At 26.7% G+C, this 20,316-nt stretch overlaps 1 protein-coding gene across 3 annotated transcripts; it reads left to right on the plus strand.

Moving 5' to 3' along the window:
• Positions 1–289: 289 nt before the first annotated feature.
• Positions 290–19,379, plus strand: LOC106790984 (vacuolar protein sorting-associated protein 13A). 3 transcript variants are annotated; one of them, XM_014756280.1, is made up of 59 exons: positions 295–931; positions 1,009–1,208; positions 1,780–1,866; positions 1,965–2,162; positions 2,277–2,509; positions 2,633–2,771; positions 2,862–3,108; positions 3,193–3,427; positions 3,498–3,615; positions 3,761–4,007; positions 4,148–4,402; positions 4,485–4,584; positions 4,686–4,925; positions 4,998–5,178; positions 5,264–5,352; positions 5,440–5,569; positions 5,648–5,880; positions 5,956–6,093; positions 6,168–6,321; positions 6,446–6,663; positions 6,765–6,917; positions 6,998–7,132; positions 7,236–7,408; positions 7,494–7,795; positions 7,878–8,017; positions 8,180–8,468; positions 8,573–8,844; positions 8,945–9,067; positions 9,156–9,258; positions 9,321–9,467; positions 9,567–9,763; positions 9,842–9,979; positions 10,090–10,209; positions 10,288–10,467; positions 10,565–10,741; positions 10,870–11,031; positions 11,167–11,330; positions 11,413–11,533; positions 11,783–11,959; positions 12,576–12,800; positions 12,863–13,078; positions 14,770–14,973; positions 15,058–15,195; positions 15,290–15,436; positions 15,521–15,669; positions 15,787–15,898; positions 15,995–16,233; positions 16,324–16,486; positions 16,574–16,790; positions 16,866–17,041; positions 17,118–17,237; positions 17,330–17,451; positions 17,526–17,839; positions 17,915–18,036; positions 18,122–18,291; positions 18,368–18,482; positions 18,560–18,691; positions 18,765–18,932; positions 19,016–19,379. In XM_014756280.1, exons 2-59 carry the CDS (start codon positions 1,109–1,111, stop codon positions 19,076–19,078), a joined length of 9,927 nt encoding a protein of 3,308 aa, XP_014611766.1. In that variant the 5' UTR covers positions 295–931; positions 1,009–1,108; the 3' UTR covers positions 19,079–19,379. The 3 variants fall into 3 exon arrangements, 2 of the variants coding, with proteins under 2 accessions (XP_014611766.1, XP_014611768.1); XM_014756282.1 differs by lacking the exon at positions 11,783–11,959 and having other exon boundaries at positions 296–931; XR_001382146.1 differs by lacking the exons at positions 18,122–18,291; positions 18,368–18,482; positions 18,560–18,691; positions 18,765–18,932; positions 19,016–19,379 and having other exon boundaries at positions 290–931; positions 17,507–17,839; positions 17,915–18,034.
• The last annotated feature ends 937 nt before the right edge of the window (positions 19,380–20,316 follow it).

The following is a 20,316-nucleotide window of genomic DNA, read 5'->3' on the forward strand; positions in this document are numbered from 1 at the left end:
AAAAAAAAGTTCCCAAACGATCAATTTTTGAAAAAGTTCTGGCAATTTAAAAATAAAAGAGCGGTTTTTTTCAAAAATTCATAACTTTTTTTGAGTCGGGAAAAAAAATTTGAAAAAATTCTGAAAAATAACTTTCGGGGGGTAGAAAAAAATAGAAAATTTTCAACGAAATCAAAGGGGGTCAGGTAAAAAATTTGTCGATTTGACATGGAATGACCCATATATATATAATATGACTTTAAATGCCTTGAATCTTCGAATCAAAGATTTGACGATTTTTTTTTTTTTTTTGTATATATATCTCTTTTATTACTATACACGACACTTACTACTATAAATATTACTGAAGAGATAAACATTTTGCGGCATTTACCAGGAACGACATATACTTAGTCGTGAGTTTGAAACCGTTCAAAGCATCGATTATGACTGCATAAACTTGTATAAATCAAATTAGATTGAATAAAATATAAAATTGTGTATTAAAATATATTTTAATTACGTAGGAATAAATTCTTACACGGAAATCAAACATATTACGCGTCAAATGTATGAGTCACCTCTCCCCTCTCAATCTGGTGGCCTAGTTAACCGAATAAGTGGGGACGGATCAGACTCATTCACTACCCTGCACAAAGTGTATACGCGGTGCGGCTAAAGAAATTTTCACTTAAAAAAGCAAAAGACTACCACCCATCAGGCTACTTGTATTCTTATTTAATCTTTGGCTTAACATTTGTAAAATAGTATTCATTATATTGATTGGTTGGTATAACGTTGTCGAAAATTGAACGTTGCGTAAGAATTAGTATATCGTCATAATGCAGGAGAAATGAAATCTAACGGCATCTGCTTAGAACTAAATAGAAGAGCGGAAATGGTTCTATTGAGCGCTTAAATCGTTCATTCTACGTGTTGATCGATCCGAGCCGTAAGTTTAAGGTTATGACTGCGGCATTGTCATGTAGTAGTTCACTTTATTATATCTTCGATTATATTTATATTCAGGAACAGTTACTAGGCAATCAACGAACGTCATGTTAACAAGTGTTCAATAGAGTGTATATATTTTTCTTCTACGTTTGTGGTTTTCAAATAAATTGCAAATATGGTTTTTGAGTCGGTTATAGCAGAGCTTTTAAATAAAGTTTTAGGAGAGTATATACAAAATTTGGATTATACGCAATTAAAACTTAGTTTATGGGGAGGTGAGTATGATTTGGATATTTTTTCATATCTCTTTTATCAAATATTATACTGTCCTTCATGTGTGTGTGTGTGTGTGTGTGTGTGTGTAATATTTATATTTAAATTGTAAAATTGTAAAAGAAGTTCTGGTTAAATGGGGAAAAAAAAATAATTGAAAGTTGATACACACAATATCACATGTATGCGTGAAACGTATTAAATATAACAAGATGTTATTGGGTGTGCGATGTGACATCAGCTTCTATTTCTGATGTCATTCCACGAGCATTTTATCAGACGCTATATCAACATATTTTTTAACTTGACTATAATAGTAGTTGATATAAAAATAGCTATATAATAATTCCAATTAATCTAAACAAGCCATTTATCCTTTAATATTTATTGTATTATATTAATACAATTTTAATATAAAAGTCATTTTCACATACTTTTTCTCTATATTTTCATTTAATTTATCCATATATAATTGAAATTTTGAAAATAACATTATTTTAATATTTTCAACACAATATGATATAACCTAATATTATTTAGTATTATCATTAAATAAATGTTTCTTATTTTTAGGTGATGTAGTATTGACAGATTTATTAATAAAAGAAACAGCGTTAGATGTACTGGATTTACCTATAAGATTAGAATATGGACGATTAGGTTCGTGAATGTATTAGATATTTTATGTCTAGATGCATTTTATACGAAATAAGAATGAACAAACAAATGTTTAATATTGTTCTATGTATTATATTCAGGTAAATTAATATTAAAAATTCCATATAAAGACATATGGAATGCTCAAGTAGATGCAATAGTCGAGGAATTATTTATACTTATTGTACCTTCAAGCCAAGTTTCTTATGATTCTGAAAAAGAAACAAGACAACAATTAGAGACCAAAAGAGCTGAGCTTGCAAGAATAGAGAAAAACAAACAATTGGCAGAAACTAAACGTAAAACATTTGCAAATTATTAATATTATTAATATATTTTTTGAAATGAGGGAAAAAGAAAGATATATATATATAAATTTAAACATAATAAATGACATATTTATTTATTCATAGCACAAGAAAAGCTAAATGATTCAATGGTTGAAAAGTTAATTGCTCGTATGATAAAAAATATACACATTGAAATAAAGCGAATTCATGTTCGTTATGAAGATCATGTTACATTTAAAGATCATCCATTTTCGGTTGGATTCACATTAAATACATTTGTCATAGAAAGTTGTACAGATACTTGGAGTACAACTGGTAACATGAAAGATATGTATGCAATTCCTCAAATTTATAAGGTAAATAATAGGTTTAACTGATAGTTATTTTTACAATAGAAATAAATAGGTATAATTTATGAATTGACATTATTTAAAAATCCATTGTCATCTATGTAGATTAATTTGTTAATATTTTTACAGTTGTGTACATTAGATGGCCTAGCTGTATATCTTAATACTGGTGTTGAACAATTTAGTAAAAATTCACAATCTATGTATTCCAAATTATTCTGTGATGGTATTGCAACGATAGATTATACGCCTATTGGTTATTTATATTGTAAGTTATATTTTATTGCATATTGTAAGATGTTGTAATCATTTAAAAATCTTTAGATAAACGATTATTATGCTTTTTATACTATTATAGTATTGGGTCCAATAAATGTAAATGCAAAATTAAAGCTTAATCCAAAGCCTGAAACAGATAGTAGTAATTATACCATTCCAAAAATATGGCTCAATTTGGAAATGCTTAAATTACGGATAGCATTGACAAAACATCAATACCAAACTTTAGTGCAATTAGGAGAAGGTCTGGATCAAGCTCAAAAAGCTGCTCCATACAGAAGATATAGACCAAATTTAACGTCATATAGAGGCCATTACAAAGAATGGTAAGTAGAAAAAATTTATTTGTTTAAATGCTTATATATAAATATATAAAGTATATTCATTATAACTCATTTTATAATTAATAGGTGGTTATTTGCATATACTTGTATATTGGAAGAAACTGTAAGAAGATATCGTAGAAATTGGGATTGGAATCATATGAAAACACATAGAGATATGTGTCGCGAATATGCACAAGTATATCAAACTAAATTAACAACTAAGAAAGTAACGCAAGATATAGAAGAACGTCTTAAGACTTATGAGAAAAAGTTAGATCTATTCAATTTAGTTATTATCAGACAACAAATTGAAATGGAAGTAAGTATTATACGTATTATTTACTGGATTTGTGTTGAATTATGTTTAATAGCTTATTATTTTGTGATAGGTCGAAAGATTAGCAGAGAAAGAAAAGAATCTTAAAGCAAAAAGAGGATGGTTTGGATTTTTATGGGGCTCTCCTCAAACAGAAGAAACTCAAGAGTTGAATTCTGCTGCAGCTATTAGTAATTATTTGCTTTTACTTTCTATATCTATTTTAAATAACATTGTGAACTCTGGTTGTTTAAACTTTCTCATATAAAGTAATATGATTCAAGTAATGCTTAATAATTTAAAATTCGTTATCATACGTATTGTTAATTATTCTAGTGCGTAAATTCGAGGAAGCCATGACACCACAAGAGAAGGAAAAATTGTATCGTGCAATTGATTATCAAGAGAACACTGCACCAGCTCATTATCCTGAAACATATGAAATGATTGATACTAATTTCTTCTTACACGGACTTCAATTACTTCTTTTAGATACAGATAAAGAACATCCAAGTATCTTGGATTTACAATTAAATAGTGTTCAGGCTGGTTTTAAGTCACGACCTTCTGCCAATGCTATTTCGTAAGTTTATACATTTAAAAAGATATATATTGTGTATGGAATGAAATAATATTTATATTTTCTGCAATACAAATATAAAGATTATTGCATTGTTGTTTTCAATATAATAAATAATAAATAATAATATTATCGTTTTTCAGAATAACGACATCAATAAGTGATATGAAACTTTTCGGAGTAAAACAAAATGATTATATTCCTTCGCTTTTTAATTCTGAACATGAAAGCGCGGATAATGTTTTATTATCTATTGCTTACGAAAAAAATCCTCTTGATAAATTATGTGGAGATCGTATTATTATAAAGTCAAAGTCGGTTGATATTGTATACGATGCTCAAACAATAATAGAATTAGTTAAATTATTTAAAGTTCCAAATTCTTCAGCTTTAAATCAGTGAGTTATATCTTCTTCATATGAATCTTTGAACATAATCAATAATACGATGTTTTACGCAGAAGAATTTTATTTTTTATAGAATTCAAGCAGCTGCTGCAGAACAATTAGAAGGCTTAAAAGAAAAGTCTGCCTTAGGTTTAGAGTATGCTATCGAAAAGCATTCAATATTAGATATTCAGGTATAATGTGTTTTATAAATACATATCGGAAATAAAAAGATTCTTAAAAATATAATATACCGGTAAAAAAGATTTTATATATTAATACTTTTCAATTACAGGTAGACATGCAGGCATCCCAATTAATTATACCACTTGGTGGATTATACGATAATACCAAATCATTATTTATAATAAATTTAGGTAGTTTGAAGATGCATTCTCTTGAAAAGCCCAAAAGTGATAAATCCAAAGCAACTGTTAAACAGCTTGCTAGTATGGGTAAAAGTGAAGAAGATATTTTGTTACACTTAAGGGAACATAGTTATGATAAATTTGCTCTGAATATAGTTAATTTTCAGGTATTTATTTTTTATTTATATATCTTTGAAAAGTAAAGTATAAAAATTTGATCTTTTTTTTTATCTTTATAGATTCTTGTTTCATTAGGAAATGAAAATTGGCGAGAAGCTTTAATGAAAAACGGTTCAATGACATTACTGTGTCCAACTACATTAGAAATTCAATTTCATAAATGTTTAATAACAGATGACCCTTTATTACCCAAAATGAGATTAGTAGGACAATTACCATCTCTTGCTATTAATATAACAGGTTATTATATATTTTTTATAATCCAATATTTGTACGAATTAATTTTTTTAACAAATATAAAAATATAAGATTTTTCATATTGTAGATATACGTTTGCTAGAAGCTCTCAGCATTGTTCAAAGCATTCCATTCCCCGAGGAAGAAACTTCAGCACAACTTACAAAGTCATCACTTGTAAGAAATTTATAAATAAACTAATATTGCTTTCTTTCATATTTCTACTATATTTTGTTATAAATACTTATTTTTCTTTTGTTTTAGAGCAAATCCGTTTCCCAATTGTCTTTATTCAAGGAATTGACTACAATTTCTTCTCCCAACGGTAAAAAAAAACAGGAAGATAAACCTCTTAAACAAACAACTGATTTAGAAATGAAGTTTGAAATGAAAGGTAATTACTTTCTCATGTAATAGACATGATAATTATTATATTTATATTAATGACATATAATATTTATATATTTGTCAGAATTCACTTTATCAATCTCTAAACAAGAAGATGAAACAGTCGTGCCATTTGTAAGATTTGAAATTTTACAATTAGAAGTTGAAATGTTGCAACGTTCTTATGATCAGGAAATAATATTAAAATTAGGCGGTACTCAAATGAAGCAATACCATAATAATGGAGAAATTTTTATGATAAATACTCCCATGTCAACTGGAAAGAATGAGTATCTTATTATAGTGCAATATGTTAATGTAAGTCTAGTTTTATAGTTTACAATTCTTATTCTCGTGATGAAAACGCTAATTATATATTTTCTATTGTTATAGGTGAATAAACGGTCACCAGAGTTTATTACTCGACATGGATCAGTTGTAAAATTGTTACAACTAGAATTTACTACATTAGATGTATTACTTCATCAGGAAGCGCTTATAAATCTTTTAAAATTTGTGACAGATATACAAGTAATATAACATGCGTTATCCTCAATTTGAACAATCTTTGCTCACTTTTCTATTTTTTTTTTTCTCGTTTTTAGGACAAGATACAATCCATGTCTGCAGCTTTAAAAGAAAAATTGCAAGAAGATATAGTACCATCTCGGCCTACTCATTTACCTCTCATACAAGAAGAAACTTCTGTATTTATCAAAGATCAAATTCAAAAGCAGAGAATTAAACCTTCCATTTCACGTACGTATGCTTGTTTTAATAATAGTAATTTTTCCTTACAATTGTATAATGCTTAAAATTTAATCTTAAAAAAAACGGTCCGAATAGAGATACCACTTTTAGAAACTATGTTATTTATAAACAGGACGTAAAAGAGGGGTGATGGAGTTTATAGATTTAAAAGTAAAAGCCAAAGTTGGTACCATTAGCATGAAAATGATTAGTGACGTGAGAGACATTAGTGCGTTTTTTATCGAAGGCATTATTGCTGGTCTTATAATGAAGGCTTCTTACTCGCAAGCAAATATTAATCTTACTTCCATTAATATCCAAGATCTCAATACTACATCAATTTATAAAAATGTAAGATTTTAAATATTTTTTTATTACGTTAAAAAATTCTTTTTTTTTTTTATTTTTTCTTCATTTTAATTATACAAATTCTGTCTTTATTAATTTTATAGATTATATCAGTAGACGGCGAAGAATCCTTAAAGATTGAAGCAGTAATATATAATATTGAACCACAAGAGTTTGATAAAAACAATATGTCTATTAAAATTATTATGGGCTGTCATCGCATTATATTTTTAAATGCCTTTGTTACAAATATTGTGGTAAGAGACGGGAATGTAAATTTCTTATAATAATAATAATAACATGAGTATAAAAAAAAAATTTATTTTCTTATGTTTAGAATTTTCTCAATAATTTCCAAGTAGCTCAACAAGCAATTAAAGAAGCATCTGCAGCTGCTGCAGAAGCAGCGAAAACTAATATTAAAGATGTGCAAGAAAGTGCAACGCGAGTGGAGTTAAATGTTAACATTAAGGTATATAAAAATTACATGAATAATACGAATTATACGAATTATATTTCAAGAAGTATACTTTATGCGATTTATATATTCTAATTTATATATTGTAATATTTTAGGCTCCTATTATATATGTACCTAGAAATTCAAAAAGCGAGCATTGTTTAATGTTAGATATGGGTAACCTTACAGTTTGTAACATTTTCAAAAAATTAGAGACTGAAACTGAATCTGGAGAATATCCTATAGTTGATGAAATGAAGATCGAATTACAAAATTTAAAACTTTCAAGGTATAATTCATTGAATAGAGTTGAATCTTTTAAATGTTTATATTTTTACGTGCCTTTATATTTTTTATTTTTTATTTTTTTATAGGATAAGACTGAACAAAATTGAATTTACGATTGAAAATGAAGTTCTATTGCTAGAACCAGTTAGTTTTACATTATTAATGAAACGCAATTTGTCAACTGCATGGTTTACTTCTATACCAGATATTGATATGTACGGCCGATTGAACAAAATTAATATGCTATTAAGTCAGGAAGACTATGCAACTGTAATGAAAGTTTTAGAAGAAAATTTAGGAGAATCAGTGGAAGAACCTAAATCTACACAAATCCCAGAACATTTTGATAAAAAGACTTTATTAGATCATCAGAATAAGCAAAGAGCAAGTAAGTAAATGTAATAATTTTGTTAACTTTAAATTATTTTTTGTATATTTATATTTATATTTAATTTAATTTTAATTTACAGTAGAACCAATTAAAGTGGATATTAATACAGAAAAAGAAACTACAAATTTGCAAGAGCAAAAGCATGTACACACGTTTATTAAATTTGAATTTATTATGGATAGCCTTGTCATTAATTTGTTCACAGGCGGCTCCAAAATGGTAAAGTTATATATTTAGGGGTTATTATAAATTATATATTATATATTACACATTATATTGTATATATATACAATATATAAACCCCCCCCCCCCCCTATTTATATATATGTAAATAAACACATTTTCCTGCTTTAAGCATTATAGGATTATGTTCTATTGCAGTTACAGACTCAAACGTCACCTCTACATCTTCCGGAAAGTGGTTTGGCAAAGTTTTCCTTAACACATTTTGGAGTTAAAGGACGAATATTCGCTGATGGTTTATTAGCAACCTCTATACTTCTTATGAATTGTACTTTGGACGATATTCGGCCTAATAGAGAAAGTACTTTAACAAGACTTATGGAAAGAACAACAGCCTTATCGACTGTACATGATACAGAAAAAGATACAAAACCTGTGAGAAGTATGTTGGATGTAACAGTTAGGCAAGGCACTAATGACATGTTTGGTGAATAATACATATATACATATATATTATATACTATATTTATATATATATTTTTAATGTCTAATGTGTTTTATATATATATATATGTATGTATAAATTTTCAGTTGATGTCAGAGTGTTCTCATTCAGCATTATCGTATCACTTGATTATTTAATGAAAATAAAAGATTTCTTTAACATTGAATCTTCTACAACAAGTAGAAATCTACAACAATCTTCACAAAAGGGTTATAGTGATGCAGTAACTAAGAAAAAGTCAGTTCATACTTCAGGAAATGTTACTCAAATGTTAACTGTGAATTTACACGTTGAAAAGCCAGATATCATTCTTCTTGAAGATATGGATGATATAAATTCAAATTGCATATTATTAAATGTTTGTAATATAAATAACTATCTTTCTATTTATTAATATTATTAATACTAATGTATTGTTATATATATATATATCATATGTTAAAATTGTATTCTTATAGACTGAACTACTTTTAAAAATGCGCATTATGGGTGAACATCAAGTAATAACAGGTTCTATTAAAGATCTTTCTCTTTTAACTGGTATATATAATCCTGCTAAAAGGGCTGATTGGATATATCAAGTATGAAACAATTATATATATAATTATATTATTTACCACCAGAGATTTATTTAAAAAACGTATATTTTTTATTTAATCTATCTATAAGGTTTTAAGACCATGTAGTGTTAGTGTAGCAGGCTCTACACCTGAAGAAAAAGGTTTGCACATAGATGTATGCTGTACAGACATTCACATTTCTGTTTCGCCAGGTATTTATAAACAAATATTAGTGATTATTCGTCATTAATAATAAATAAATTATATCTTATAGGTGTAATTGAAATTTTGAACAAGGTCATTCATACTGTTACTAAAGCAGAAGTGGAAGATAGCGAAGTGGTAAAGCATGAACCTAATTACGAAGGACTTTGGCTAATTACACCATATGAAGAACAAAATTATTGGTTTTTGAAAACAGGTTTAATGCGCTTCATAATTTCTGTTTAAAACAATCTATTTCTTACATATCAACATTTTCTGATAATTTTTCTGATAATTTTACAATATTTGTTTATAGAAATTGCAGTAGAGGCATTAGAAGATTTTACTTATCCTGATTACGACAATGATGCGGTTTATAAACCTGAATTAGCAATAATTTCTGCACCAACAATTTTGTTAACATTAGAAGCAGGCGTTGGTAATAAAACATTACCAATGCTTTTGATGCATATTGGATTTCAGAGCAATGTCAATGATTGGAGTACTAAATCCGTATGATTTTCTACATGTATCTATATAAAAATTTAAAAAACAAATATTTTTTACTATTATACAATTTATATTTTGTAGATGTCCGTGGAATGTACAATTTCACTTATAATGGCATACTATAATAGTCGTTTGGCTTTATGGGAACCATTAATAGAACCAAAGGAAGGAATTCAAACTGGAAAACGTACTTCAACTCCTTGGGAATTGAAAACGAAAGTAAATTCTTGAAAATAATTTAAAGTGTGAAAATTATTTTATTAAACCACATTCAAATTATATTTTTTTTTCTTTTTTTCTATTTTTCTTTTTTTTTTTTTCATTACCAGGTACAATTTAATGATTTAGCAGTGAACTCTAGAGGAGCTAGTGCTGTTAGTCCAAGTGTAGAAAGTGAACCAGAAGATTTACATCAAGTTGCTAAAATGTCTATTGACGTAACATCTTCTGTAAGAGAATTAATTATAATAATTTTTAAGAAAGTAAATTATTTCAATTTAACAATTTTATTTTATTTTTAAATGAAGGAAAATTTAGAGATTACAGTGACCAAAACATGTCTCGATGTATTAAAACAATTAGGTAATGCATTCTCTTCTGCTATGGTAGTTGGCGGAAAAACGGCTACCCAAAAATTCGCACCATATGTATTGAAAAATGAAACAGGCTTGCCAATGATACTTGATTTAGAACTTAGTCATTTTAAGGTAATAGTAGTATATCATAAATACTTTAGTTTATGTTCTTATATTATACATATAAGACTGTATACATAATAATGAAATACATTAATATATATTTTAGATATTTGATAGTGGTTCAAGATCAAGTAATAATGCAGATTCATATACTGAAGTAATTCTCGAATCTGGAGCGTCCATAGAACTCGCACCAAAATTTATCAAAATAGAAACGCAGCTTCTTGAACAATTAAAAGCTAACTCTGTTAAAGACAGAGGAGACAATAAATTTGTCGTTTCGGTAATACATTTAATTTTTTAATACTTAAATGTATTCATTAAATAATGTGTGTGTATGGGTGTGTATATATATATATATATATATAATACATGTTCGCTGATATATATATATATTAATGCATTTTTTAGTTCAAAGGAATTTATGATAGATTAACAATACCAGTTCTTCGAGCAGATAAAAGATTCTTTTCATTGAAATATCGTAAGGATAATTCAGAAGAATGGGGCATTGTTTCTGATGTTGTTGTTGATGAAGGAAGTACTATTGTTACGCTTAGAAGTATCCTTCAGGTAATTATTTTTTTACATGATTATAATGGATTTTTTTTTATTACGTAATATACTTAGAAATTAAAAAAAGAAAATCAACAGCGAAAATTTAATATTAAATCACACATAGGATTACATTAACAATAATTATTGTAGGTACATAATCATTTCACCGAACCTATATCAGTATATTATATGACGAAACGAGGAAACGAAGTTGAATGTGTAGGCACAGTAGCTCCTAATGATCGATTGAACCTTCCATTGGATGCTGTATATACACCAACAAATATTTATTGGTTATTCTTTAGCGTTAACGGGTTAGTTAATTCTTTATACTATATACATATATTACATTATCAGTTTTGTATTATTAAATTTAAATTTAAATTTTTATTACAGCTATATGGTTTCAATAGAACCATTTGTATGGAAAGATCTTCAAAAGAATGTTTCCATGACAAAACTGTTAAAATGTGAAGCAAGATCAAAACAAGAAATAATAGAACCGTTTTACGTACAGGTAATTAAGTTGTTCTATATAATATCCTTTTTATATCATTTTTTTTTTTAAATAATTTCTTACAATAGCTAAAATTAATATGTATGTCACACTATATATATTAATGTGTCAACTTTTTATTACTACAAATATAATTGTACAATAAGCGAAAAAAATTAGATAATATATTGCATAATTATTTCTAACTTTATTGAAAATTTTATTGGAATGCTTCGTATGCTTATACAAGAAGCGATTTTTTACTTTTAGATGTTTTTCATGATGATTGTGGTTGGTAGTATTCTCTATAATAACAACACAATTAGTTTACTCTTAAATACCATTGACTGGCAATACAAATTGTGTCATTTTATTGATCACGTGAAACGTTTCTGCTTGAATTGTTTTAATTCAGAGCACCCAAAATATGTGGAAACACCTATTCAGGTACTATCATATTCTTCAGTTCATATGTTGCAGTCTCGTATAAAAGTGATGACTTTATGGAGACTAATAAGTGGATCTGCATTGCTCTATTAGTTAGATTGTTTGTCAACTTTGTTAACTGTGAATGTAGAGATTAATATTGTTTATATATGTGTATTTTTTAACTAGAAAAATATTTCTATCATTTTTCCCATTTCTGAGAATATGATTAGTATAGAAATGAATATTATATATGTATAAATTTAATGAGTGTCATTTACGTTTCAATTACGTGAAATTGAACATATACAAATATATATAATTATCATATACAAATATCTCAAACTTATAATTAGATAGTTAAATTGCGAGGACTTAATCTACACCTAAAAAGAAGAAAAATGGGTTTTGTAAAGTTTGTCAGGAAATAATTGGCATAAATTATTTCAAAGTAATAATGTTATTGTGAAAATATTATTTAATTTTCTGGCTTTCGTATCAGTTGCTTGTAAAACTATGATTTAAGTTTTTACCGATCATTTCTTCGCATGATTCTTACGTCTAATTAGTATTGTTACATGAAGTATTATAAACATATGTTGTTTGTAATAATTCATTATATATAAATAATTTGCAGGTTGTAGGAGAGATAGAGCAAGTTTATTTTGAAAATACTAGTCGCCATACAATGGCAAGCACTATTTATAATGTTCATTTATATCCGTCTGTATATCTAAAAAACTTTTTGCCAATCGACATTATTATTTGTCTTCCTGGGATTATTGAAGAAAAACTTTTGGAAGCTAGTGCTACTTTACAAATTCCAACAATTGATTACACAAAATCAAATATTATTATTAAGGTAAAGATATATTGTCAATATTAAAAATGTAGTAGTTTAACATAATTATACAAATTTTACAGCTACCAAATTATTTAGAAAAAAATTGGTCATGTAAAGGTGAAATAGTAGCAAATCCACCGGAGTTTTCAGTCTGGTCTTTTGAATCTTTTGATAGTGCACAAAAAGTTGTTATGGATTTAGGAATGCATACATCATATAAACATGGTTCCAGTATAATGGCTCTCTACTGTCCTTTTTGGATGTTGAATAAAACTGGATTAATGTTATCTTATAGGGTAAGCATAGAAACATGTTTTTTACTAAACACTATATTATTAATTTTTAAATTGTATATACATTATGAATTTTTCAATAACTCATTCTTAATTTATGAATGATTTATGAATGAATAATTCATGAAAAAATTTCATATGACAATTCAATCAAACAGATCTTTTGTAGTAACAAAATTTAAAATAAAATATAAACTCTTATACATATCTTTTTATTTTAATCTTTAAACTGACATTGAAGCAAATTTATCGACTAACTATACTAGCTGGCTTTTTTACTTTTAATTCTTTTTCTATGTAGAAATAAACATATATATTAGAATAAATTCAAATATCTTTTTAAAAAACAGCATTCCTTTTTAAATAATATTCTTGAATTCATAGGATATTTCGACAAAGGATAATGATATTTTTCAAATACTGGACTCTGAAGTTACTGAACAAAAATATTGTCTTGCATGATTCTTTAAATTAATATGTAAATTTATATTTTTTTACTCTTTTTTATTTTTTTAATCTTATTTTGAATGTATTATTTACTCATAATCTTCTATCATGTAGGTGTGAATTTACATGATAAGGTGTCTTCTTAAATACATTTTACTGCATTGAACTCAAACTATTATTTTACAGAAGTCAAGTAAGGGTGGTAAAGAACACTCAAGTCCAGTTAAGGTAGAGCTTTATTACTATTGCACTTTAAATTGATGCTTTTTATAGAATAATTTTATTAAAAGCTTGTAAAATATTATTTTGAAAGCTTGTAATATCTTAATGTTATATATGGTTAAAGTATTTATTAGAAGAAACTTTTCAATATCTAATGTTGCTACTATTATACATAATAATTATTTGTAAAAAAAAAGCAAATATATTAATAGTAGTAATATTATGAAATTAATAATAGAAGGTATAATGTGTTTCGCAGACATTTAAATAACATTTATATAATCATTTTACTTGTATTTAAAAATGCAAAAATACAAAGTTTATTTTTACGAGATAATAATAAAACAATAGCACGCTTTAAATATTTATGTTTTTATCAATATATATATAAAGGTATATTTCAGAAACTGATTTTTGCTATGAAACCTCATCATCCACGTGCACAGTATAGGAAGAGGAAAGCTCGTTTGGTGACATTTTCATTTCAAAATTTATTTAAATATGTTTAAATAACACTGAATTGCAGTAATATTCATAAATTCAAAATTATAATATTACACATATGAAACTGCAATACTAATGACATTTACTAATGATATTTCTTGCCAATATAAAAGTTGTTCTAACATCTATAAATGCATAGGCTGTTAAATAAATATAATATACCAGCTATTTATATTCTATTTCTTTTAGTACTCCGTTTAGTTTTTCTATTTTTTTGCATTTATTAATATGTTTTGTATATTCTTAACAGAACACAAAAAATGGTAAAATATAATATGTTATATATACACGCGTGTGTGTGTTAATATATTATGGGTACAAATGTTTAGTATACTCATGTATAGTTTACAGCAGTGTTTTATCATTACATATGCATGAGCAACTAAATCGGAAAATCATTGGAAAAATACTTGTTTTTATATATTTATCTTAATAATTTATTGTAATGTTAATTTCATTGCTTATGTAAATGAAAACATATTATCACGAAGTATACTATACAGTCTTTCTTTTTATTTCAGAGTGGAGAAGATTATTTAAATATTTTATATCATCCAGAACACTTTAAAGGACCAATATTATTTTCATTCCGTTCAAAAGCCTTTTTTGGTAAAAAGAAAGCAATGATTAGAGTGGAAGATGGAGAATGGTCTGAAAAGTTTTCAATTGATGTTGCGGGAAGTGAGGGAGTAGTTGCGTGCAAATACAATGGAATGATATATCAGGTATTTTTTCCATTTGGTAAAAAATTTCTATTCAAATTATAAATACATGTATCTATTTTTATATAATTAATTTTTATATTTCAGATTGGTGTACATAATCAATTGACATATAATTCTTTAACAAAGCAAATTACATTTACACCTTATTATGTTCTAATTAATAACAGTGATTTTCTAATTGAATGTCAAGAAAGTGATAGACCTGCTGATCCATTTATCGTAGTATGCTAAAAAGATAAAAGATTATTCTTTAATTAAATATTTATATATATATAACATATAACATATTTATATTTAAATATATATTATAATATAGGTTTCACCCGGAGAGTGTTCTGCTTTTTGGCCTCGTTCAGAACACGAAGTGAAAACTTTGAAGGCAAAGGCTGCAGGATATCCTGAAAAAACAGCAGCTTTCATTTATACTGATAGTCATACCACATTGTTAAAACTAGATAATAAGGTTAGTATCTGTTTTATTATTATTGTTTTCTTTCTAATTAATGTATTCAAAAAAATTATTTAATAATGATATTTTATTTATTAGTACGGCGGTATTAATGTTGATATACAAATCAATGAAGGCGGAATATATATTTCAATGTCAGGTTACAGTCCTGGCAATGCTCCAGCTCTTATTATAAATCATACTCATCATTCAATCAATTTCTGGGAAAAAGGATCTATAAATATAAGGTGCGCTAAAAATTCATTCAGAGACTCATCTTTATAACTAATAAATAAATAAGCTTTAGGCGTACATAGTTAAGTAAATAAATTGTAAGTATGAAATAACATTTACGTTTCTTGCAGGTTTATTCAATCATTTAACAGAATGTTTTATACTTGGGAAAATCCTGCTGGTCCAAGAAAATTAATGTGGAAAGATAGTAACAAAAAAGAAATAGAAGATGATCTAAGAAAGGTAAACTAAATAAATTATTCTATTAAGGATTTAAGAATCCATCAGAATTTCTAAGTTATTTTTAAGTAATCATTCCTTTATGATTAAAATTTGTAGGATACTTTAGGTGCTTTTCAAATACCTGACACAGAAGAAGAAATATATTATGTATCATTTCTAAATGGTACACAAAGAGTACTTCTATTTACTACAAATTTGAAAATAGCTGAAGATTGTCAATTAGTAGGTGATCTTGAGCCTATCGAACAAGAGATAACTCTTAATATCCATGGAGTAGGATTTTCCCTTGTAAATAATATTACTAAATCAGAGCTTTTATACATGTGCATAGCTAGGTATAAAATTTCTCTTTCAAGAATATTTATAATTTTTGAATATTATTAGTATACCACCAATATATACTCTTACATAATGATATATTATAGCTCTGGTATAATATGGGAAACGTGTAAATCTATTGGAAGTAGATGGCGTTTTCTTAATGCAAGAGAAGTTAATATTATTGAAGAGGGATACCAAAAATATATACGCGAGTTACAAATTGAAAAGGATCCGCCTTATAGAGTATTACTTGAACCTAAATTGGAGGTAGAGATCTAAACATTTTACAATCGGTATTTTATTCTATAATAATCACTTATCAATAATCAATATTTATGTTGTAATTAACCTTAGGTGGATTACTTAAATATGGAAATGTTAAGACCTCATCGTCGTTATATAAGACGTTCATTCCAAACTGGTTTATGGCTACAGTATAAAACATCAGCACATCAAGTACAATTACATGCTAAAATTAATAGATTGCAGATAGATAATCAACTTTCAGACTGTGTTTTTCCAGTTATTCTAGCACCAGTTCCTCTACCTAAGAGTATCACGCAAAGTACAGGTAAAAAGTGTTCCTTTTATATCTTTTTATTATAATATTGAACTGTTTATTTAGAAAATCGTAATAATTCTACAGTACCAAAACCGTTTGCCGAGCTTAGTATGGTAAAACGCCTCTTAGAACATAGCACTGTTCAACAATTCCGTTATTTCAAAGTACTTATTCAAGAATTCCACATTAAAGTGGATATAGTACTTATAAATGTCATAATGGCCTTTTTTGAAGCAAATGTAGCGAATGATGCAGAAGAAGTAAGATATTATATTTAAATAATTGTATTATTTATAACTATTATATAAATAATATATGTTGATTTTTCTATTACAGAGTGAACTTTTTCGCACAGACATGAAATTAGTGCATGAACCACTCATGTATCATGTTAGTTTGATCACAACAGCTGAACAAAAAAATTTTTTTGATTTATTGCACTTTTCACCTCTCAAGGTTCGTGATATTTGTTATTTATATTATTATGTATAAAAAAAGAAAATCATAAATACATTTATCTAATTATCAAATTATTCTTCCTTTATTAGATACATATTAGTTTTTCAATGACTGGTACTGGAAGTGGACCTTCTGCAGTACCTCAAGTACTAAATGTACTATTACAAGGCATTGGAGTTACGCTAACTGATATTAACGATATCGTATTCAAGTATGTTTTCTTATTTCTTAGATTTTATTAACGTAATATTGCAATTAATATAAAGAACATTTCTCATTTTACAGATTAGCATACTTCGAACGAGATTACACTTTCATGACACATAAGCAATTAATCTCAGAAGCAACTACGCATTATGTAGGACAAGCTATTAAGCAAGCTTATGTTCTTGTGTTAGGTCTTGATGTAATTGGTAATCCATATGGTCTTGTAGTTGGTACGATGAAAGGTATCGAAGATTTATTTTATGAGCCTTTTCAAGGTGCCATACAAGGCCCAGGAGAATTTGCTGAAGGTTTATATCTTGGTGTTAGAAGTATGCTAGGTCATACTGTTGGTGGAATGGCAGGAGCTGTATCGAAAATTACAGGAGCTATGGGTACAAAAATATTACATAAAATTTTTTTTCTATCATTATCATAAATTTAAAATCATAATGTTTTTATATGTAAAGGTAAAGGAATAGCTGCTTTAACTTTCGACAAAGATTATCAAAGAAAAAGACAAGAACAATTGAATAAACAGCCAGCAAATTTGCATGAAGGACTAGTCAGAAGTGGAAAAGGTTTGGTCATGGTATGTTCATGAATTAAGTTAATATTTAATATGAAATACATGTTCTTACAACTTACTTATTAAAATTATTATTTTATTTATATAGGGCGTTGTGGATGGTGTAACTGGTGTTGTAATGAAACCTATATCCGGTGCTAAAGAAGAAGGTATTGAAGGATTCTTCAAAGGTTTTGGAAAGGGAGTTGTTGGACTTGTAACTAGACCAACTGCAGGAGTTGTCGATTTTGCTAGTGGATCTTTCGGTGCTGTCAGGCGGTAAAAACATATTTTTTTATATTTCGTAATATTTAATATCTATGAAAATAGTTTTAAAAACAAAAATATATTTTAGTGCTGCTGAATTAAGTGAAGAAGCTAAAAGAGTTCGTCCACCCAGATTCCTACAACCAGATAGTCTTGTTCGACCTTACATAAGAGATGAAGCAGAGGGTAATAAAATACTAGCTGTAAGTAATATATTATTTTATTATAACAATATATTATATTGTGTGAAATTAATTAATTTTTTTGTCTTCCCAAACAGGAACTTGAAAAAGGCAAATATGCAAACACAGATATTTATTTCTATCATATATATATCAATAAAGATGTCCTATTGCTGACTGATAAACGTATAGCGTATCTTGAATATAGCGATTTATTCGGTGGTTGGAAGGTATGCCTTAAATCAAATTACAAGAATTTCTCTCTATACAATAATATTATTTAATTAAAATATTATTTCATAGGTTGATTGGACCCATACGTGGCAAGAATTTGGTGAATTACCAAAAATAGTAGACAAAGGAGTACAGATTTGTATTAAAGATTCCTCAAAAAGAAAGAAACTAGGAAATTTATTTGGTAGCCCAGAACAATCCAAAATAATCTTAGTACCAGATTGCAATATAAAACAGGTTGACTAAAAAATATGTTTTTTTCTGGCTATTATACTTACATGTAATAAGTAATAATTATTTATCTCATTACTTTTTTACAGTTACTATATAGTAAAATAAGGGAACAGATGAATCAATATGGAATAACAAATGAACTTACATAAGTTACCAATATAAAAATCAAAAAGAGAGAGCATGATTAATATATTGACAAATTACTTATGAAACCTCATGCTTAAGCAAAACTAAGAGTGCCTACAAGCTCAATTTGCATTAAGCTTTATAACTGAAGTTATATAATTTTCATGCACATTCAAATAGTTTTTTATAAATACCATCTGCAAGACTGACAAATACTAGCTTTTAAAAATAGCTATAGTAAAAAATATATTAACTGATATTGTTCCAAGATAAATATATAAAATTCGTATTTGTGGTGCATACAATTTTAATTAATTAAATTTATTTTTACGTTAATATAATTGTTTTCTTTAAAATATACATGGTCATAGAATATATATATACAGAGAGAGAGAGAGAGAGAGAGAGAGGGAGAGAGAGAGAGTAAAATGTAAATTATATTTTGTCAATATTGGTCAAGTATTATTTTATTTTACTATTGCATAGTATAATATATAACCAAGTGATTCTTCTAATTTATTAAGTATGTATATTATATTATATATTAATTCGTAATTATTACATGCAACATCGTACATGTAAACAAGTTATTAATTTAAACAAAAAGATAAAACGCACACTTTTAAAAATATCATAAGTATTTATTTATATGAGATCGTTTATGTTATACAATCCTTATTATTATATATACATTGCTTGTTATTACAATGTAATTATTAACACAATAATAGAATTTTTTATTGAAATAGTTAAAAGAAAGTTACCATAACTCTTGTCGACTTTTATGCAAAGATTTAAATATAGGTATCGAAGATTGTTGCTAGATATTCCTGTCGAAGTATTCTCTTTAAATAATGAAAATTAATATAACTATAGAATTATATTATTAATAAATAAATATTGCGAGTCAACAAATTTCACTCAATCTTACAAATTCTCTTTTATTGCCTTCGAATAAAATTATATATTATTTTTAGATATGTATATATATATATTATTGTAATATGAAAGTATCCTGATATTGAAAATACAGCAATAGTCAAGAAAGTTGCAATAGTGCAACTTCATTCAATATATTTTGTCATTTGTTTACTTTTCAATTAATTATGTATCTATTTATTTATTTTGAATTTATTCTCTTATATTTTTTTAAACTCAATTTTTATATGAAATTTAAAAATACTTTACGAAATATTGATAATTATTATAATAATATTGTGACATTGGCAGAAAATTAATTGATCAAAGTTTTTTACTTGAA

Source organism: Polistes canadensis, unplaced genomic scaffold (assembly GCF_001313835.1).
Source record: "Polistes canadensis isolate GaletaPanama2010 unplaced genomic scaffold, ASM131383v1 scaffold_275, whole genome shotgun sequence".
Taxonomy (NCBI): Eukaryota; Metazoa; Arthropoda; class Insecta; order Hymenoptera; family Vespidae; genus Polistes; species Polistes canadensis.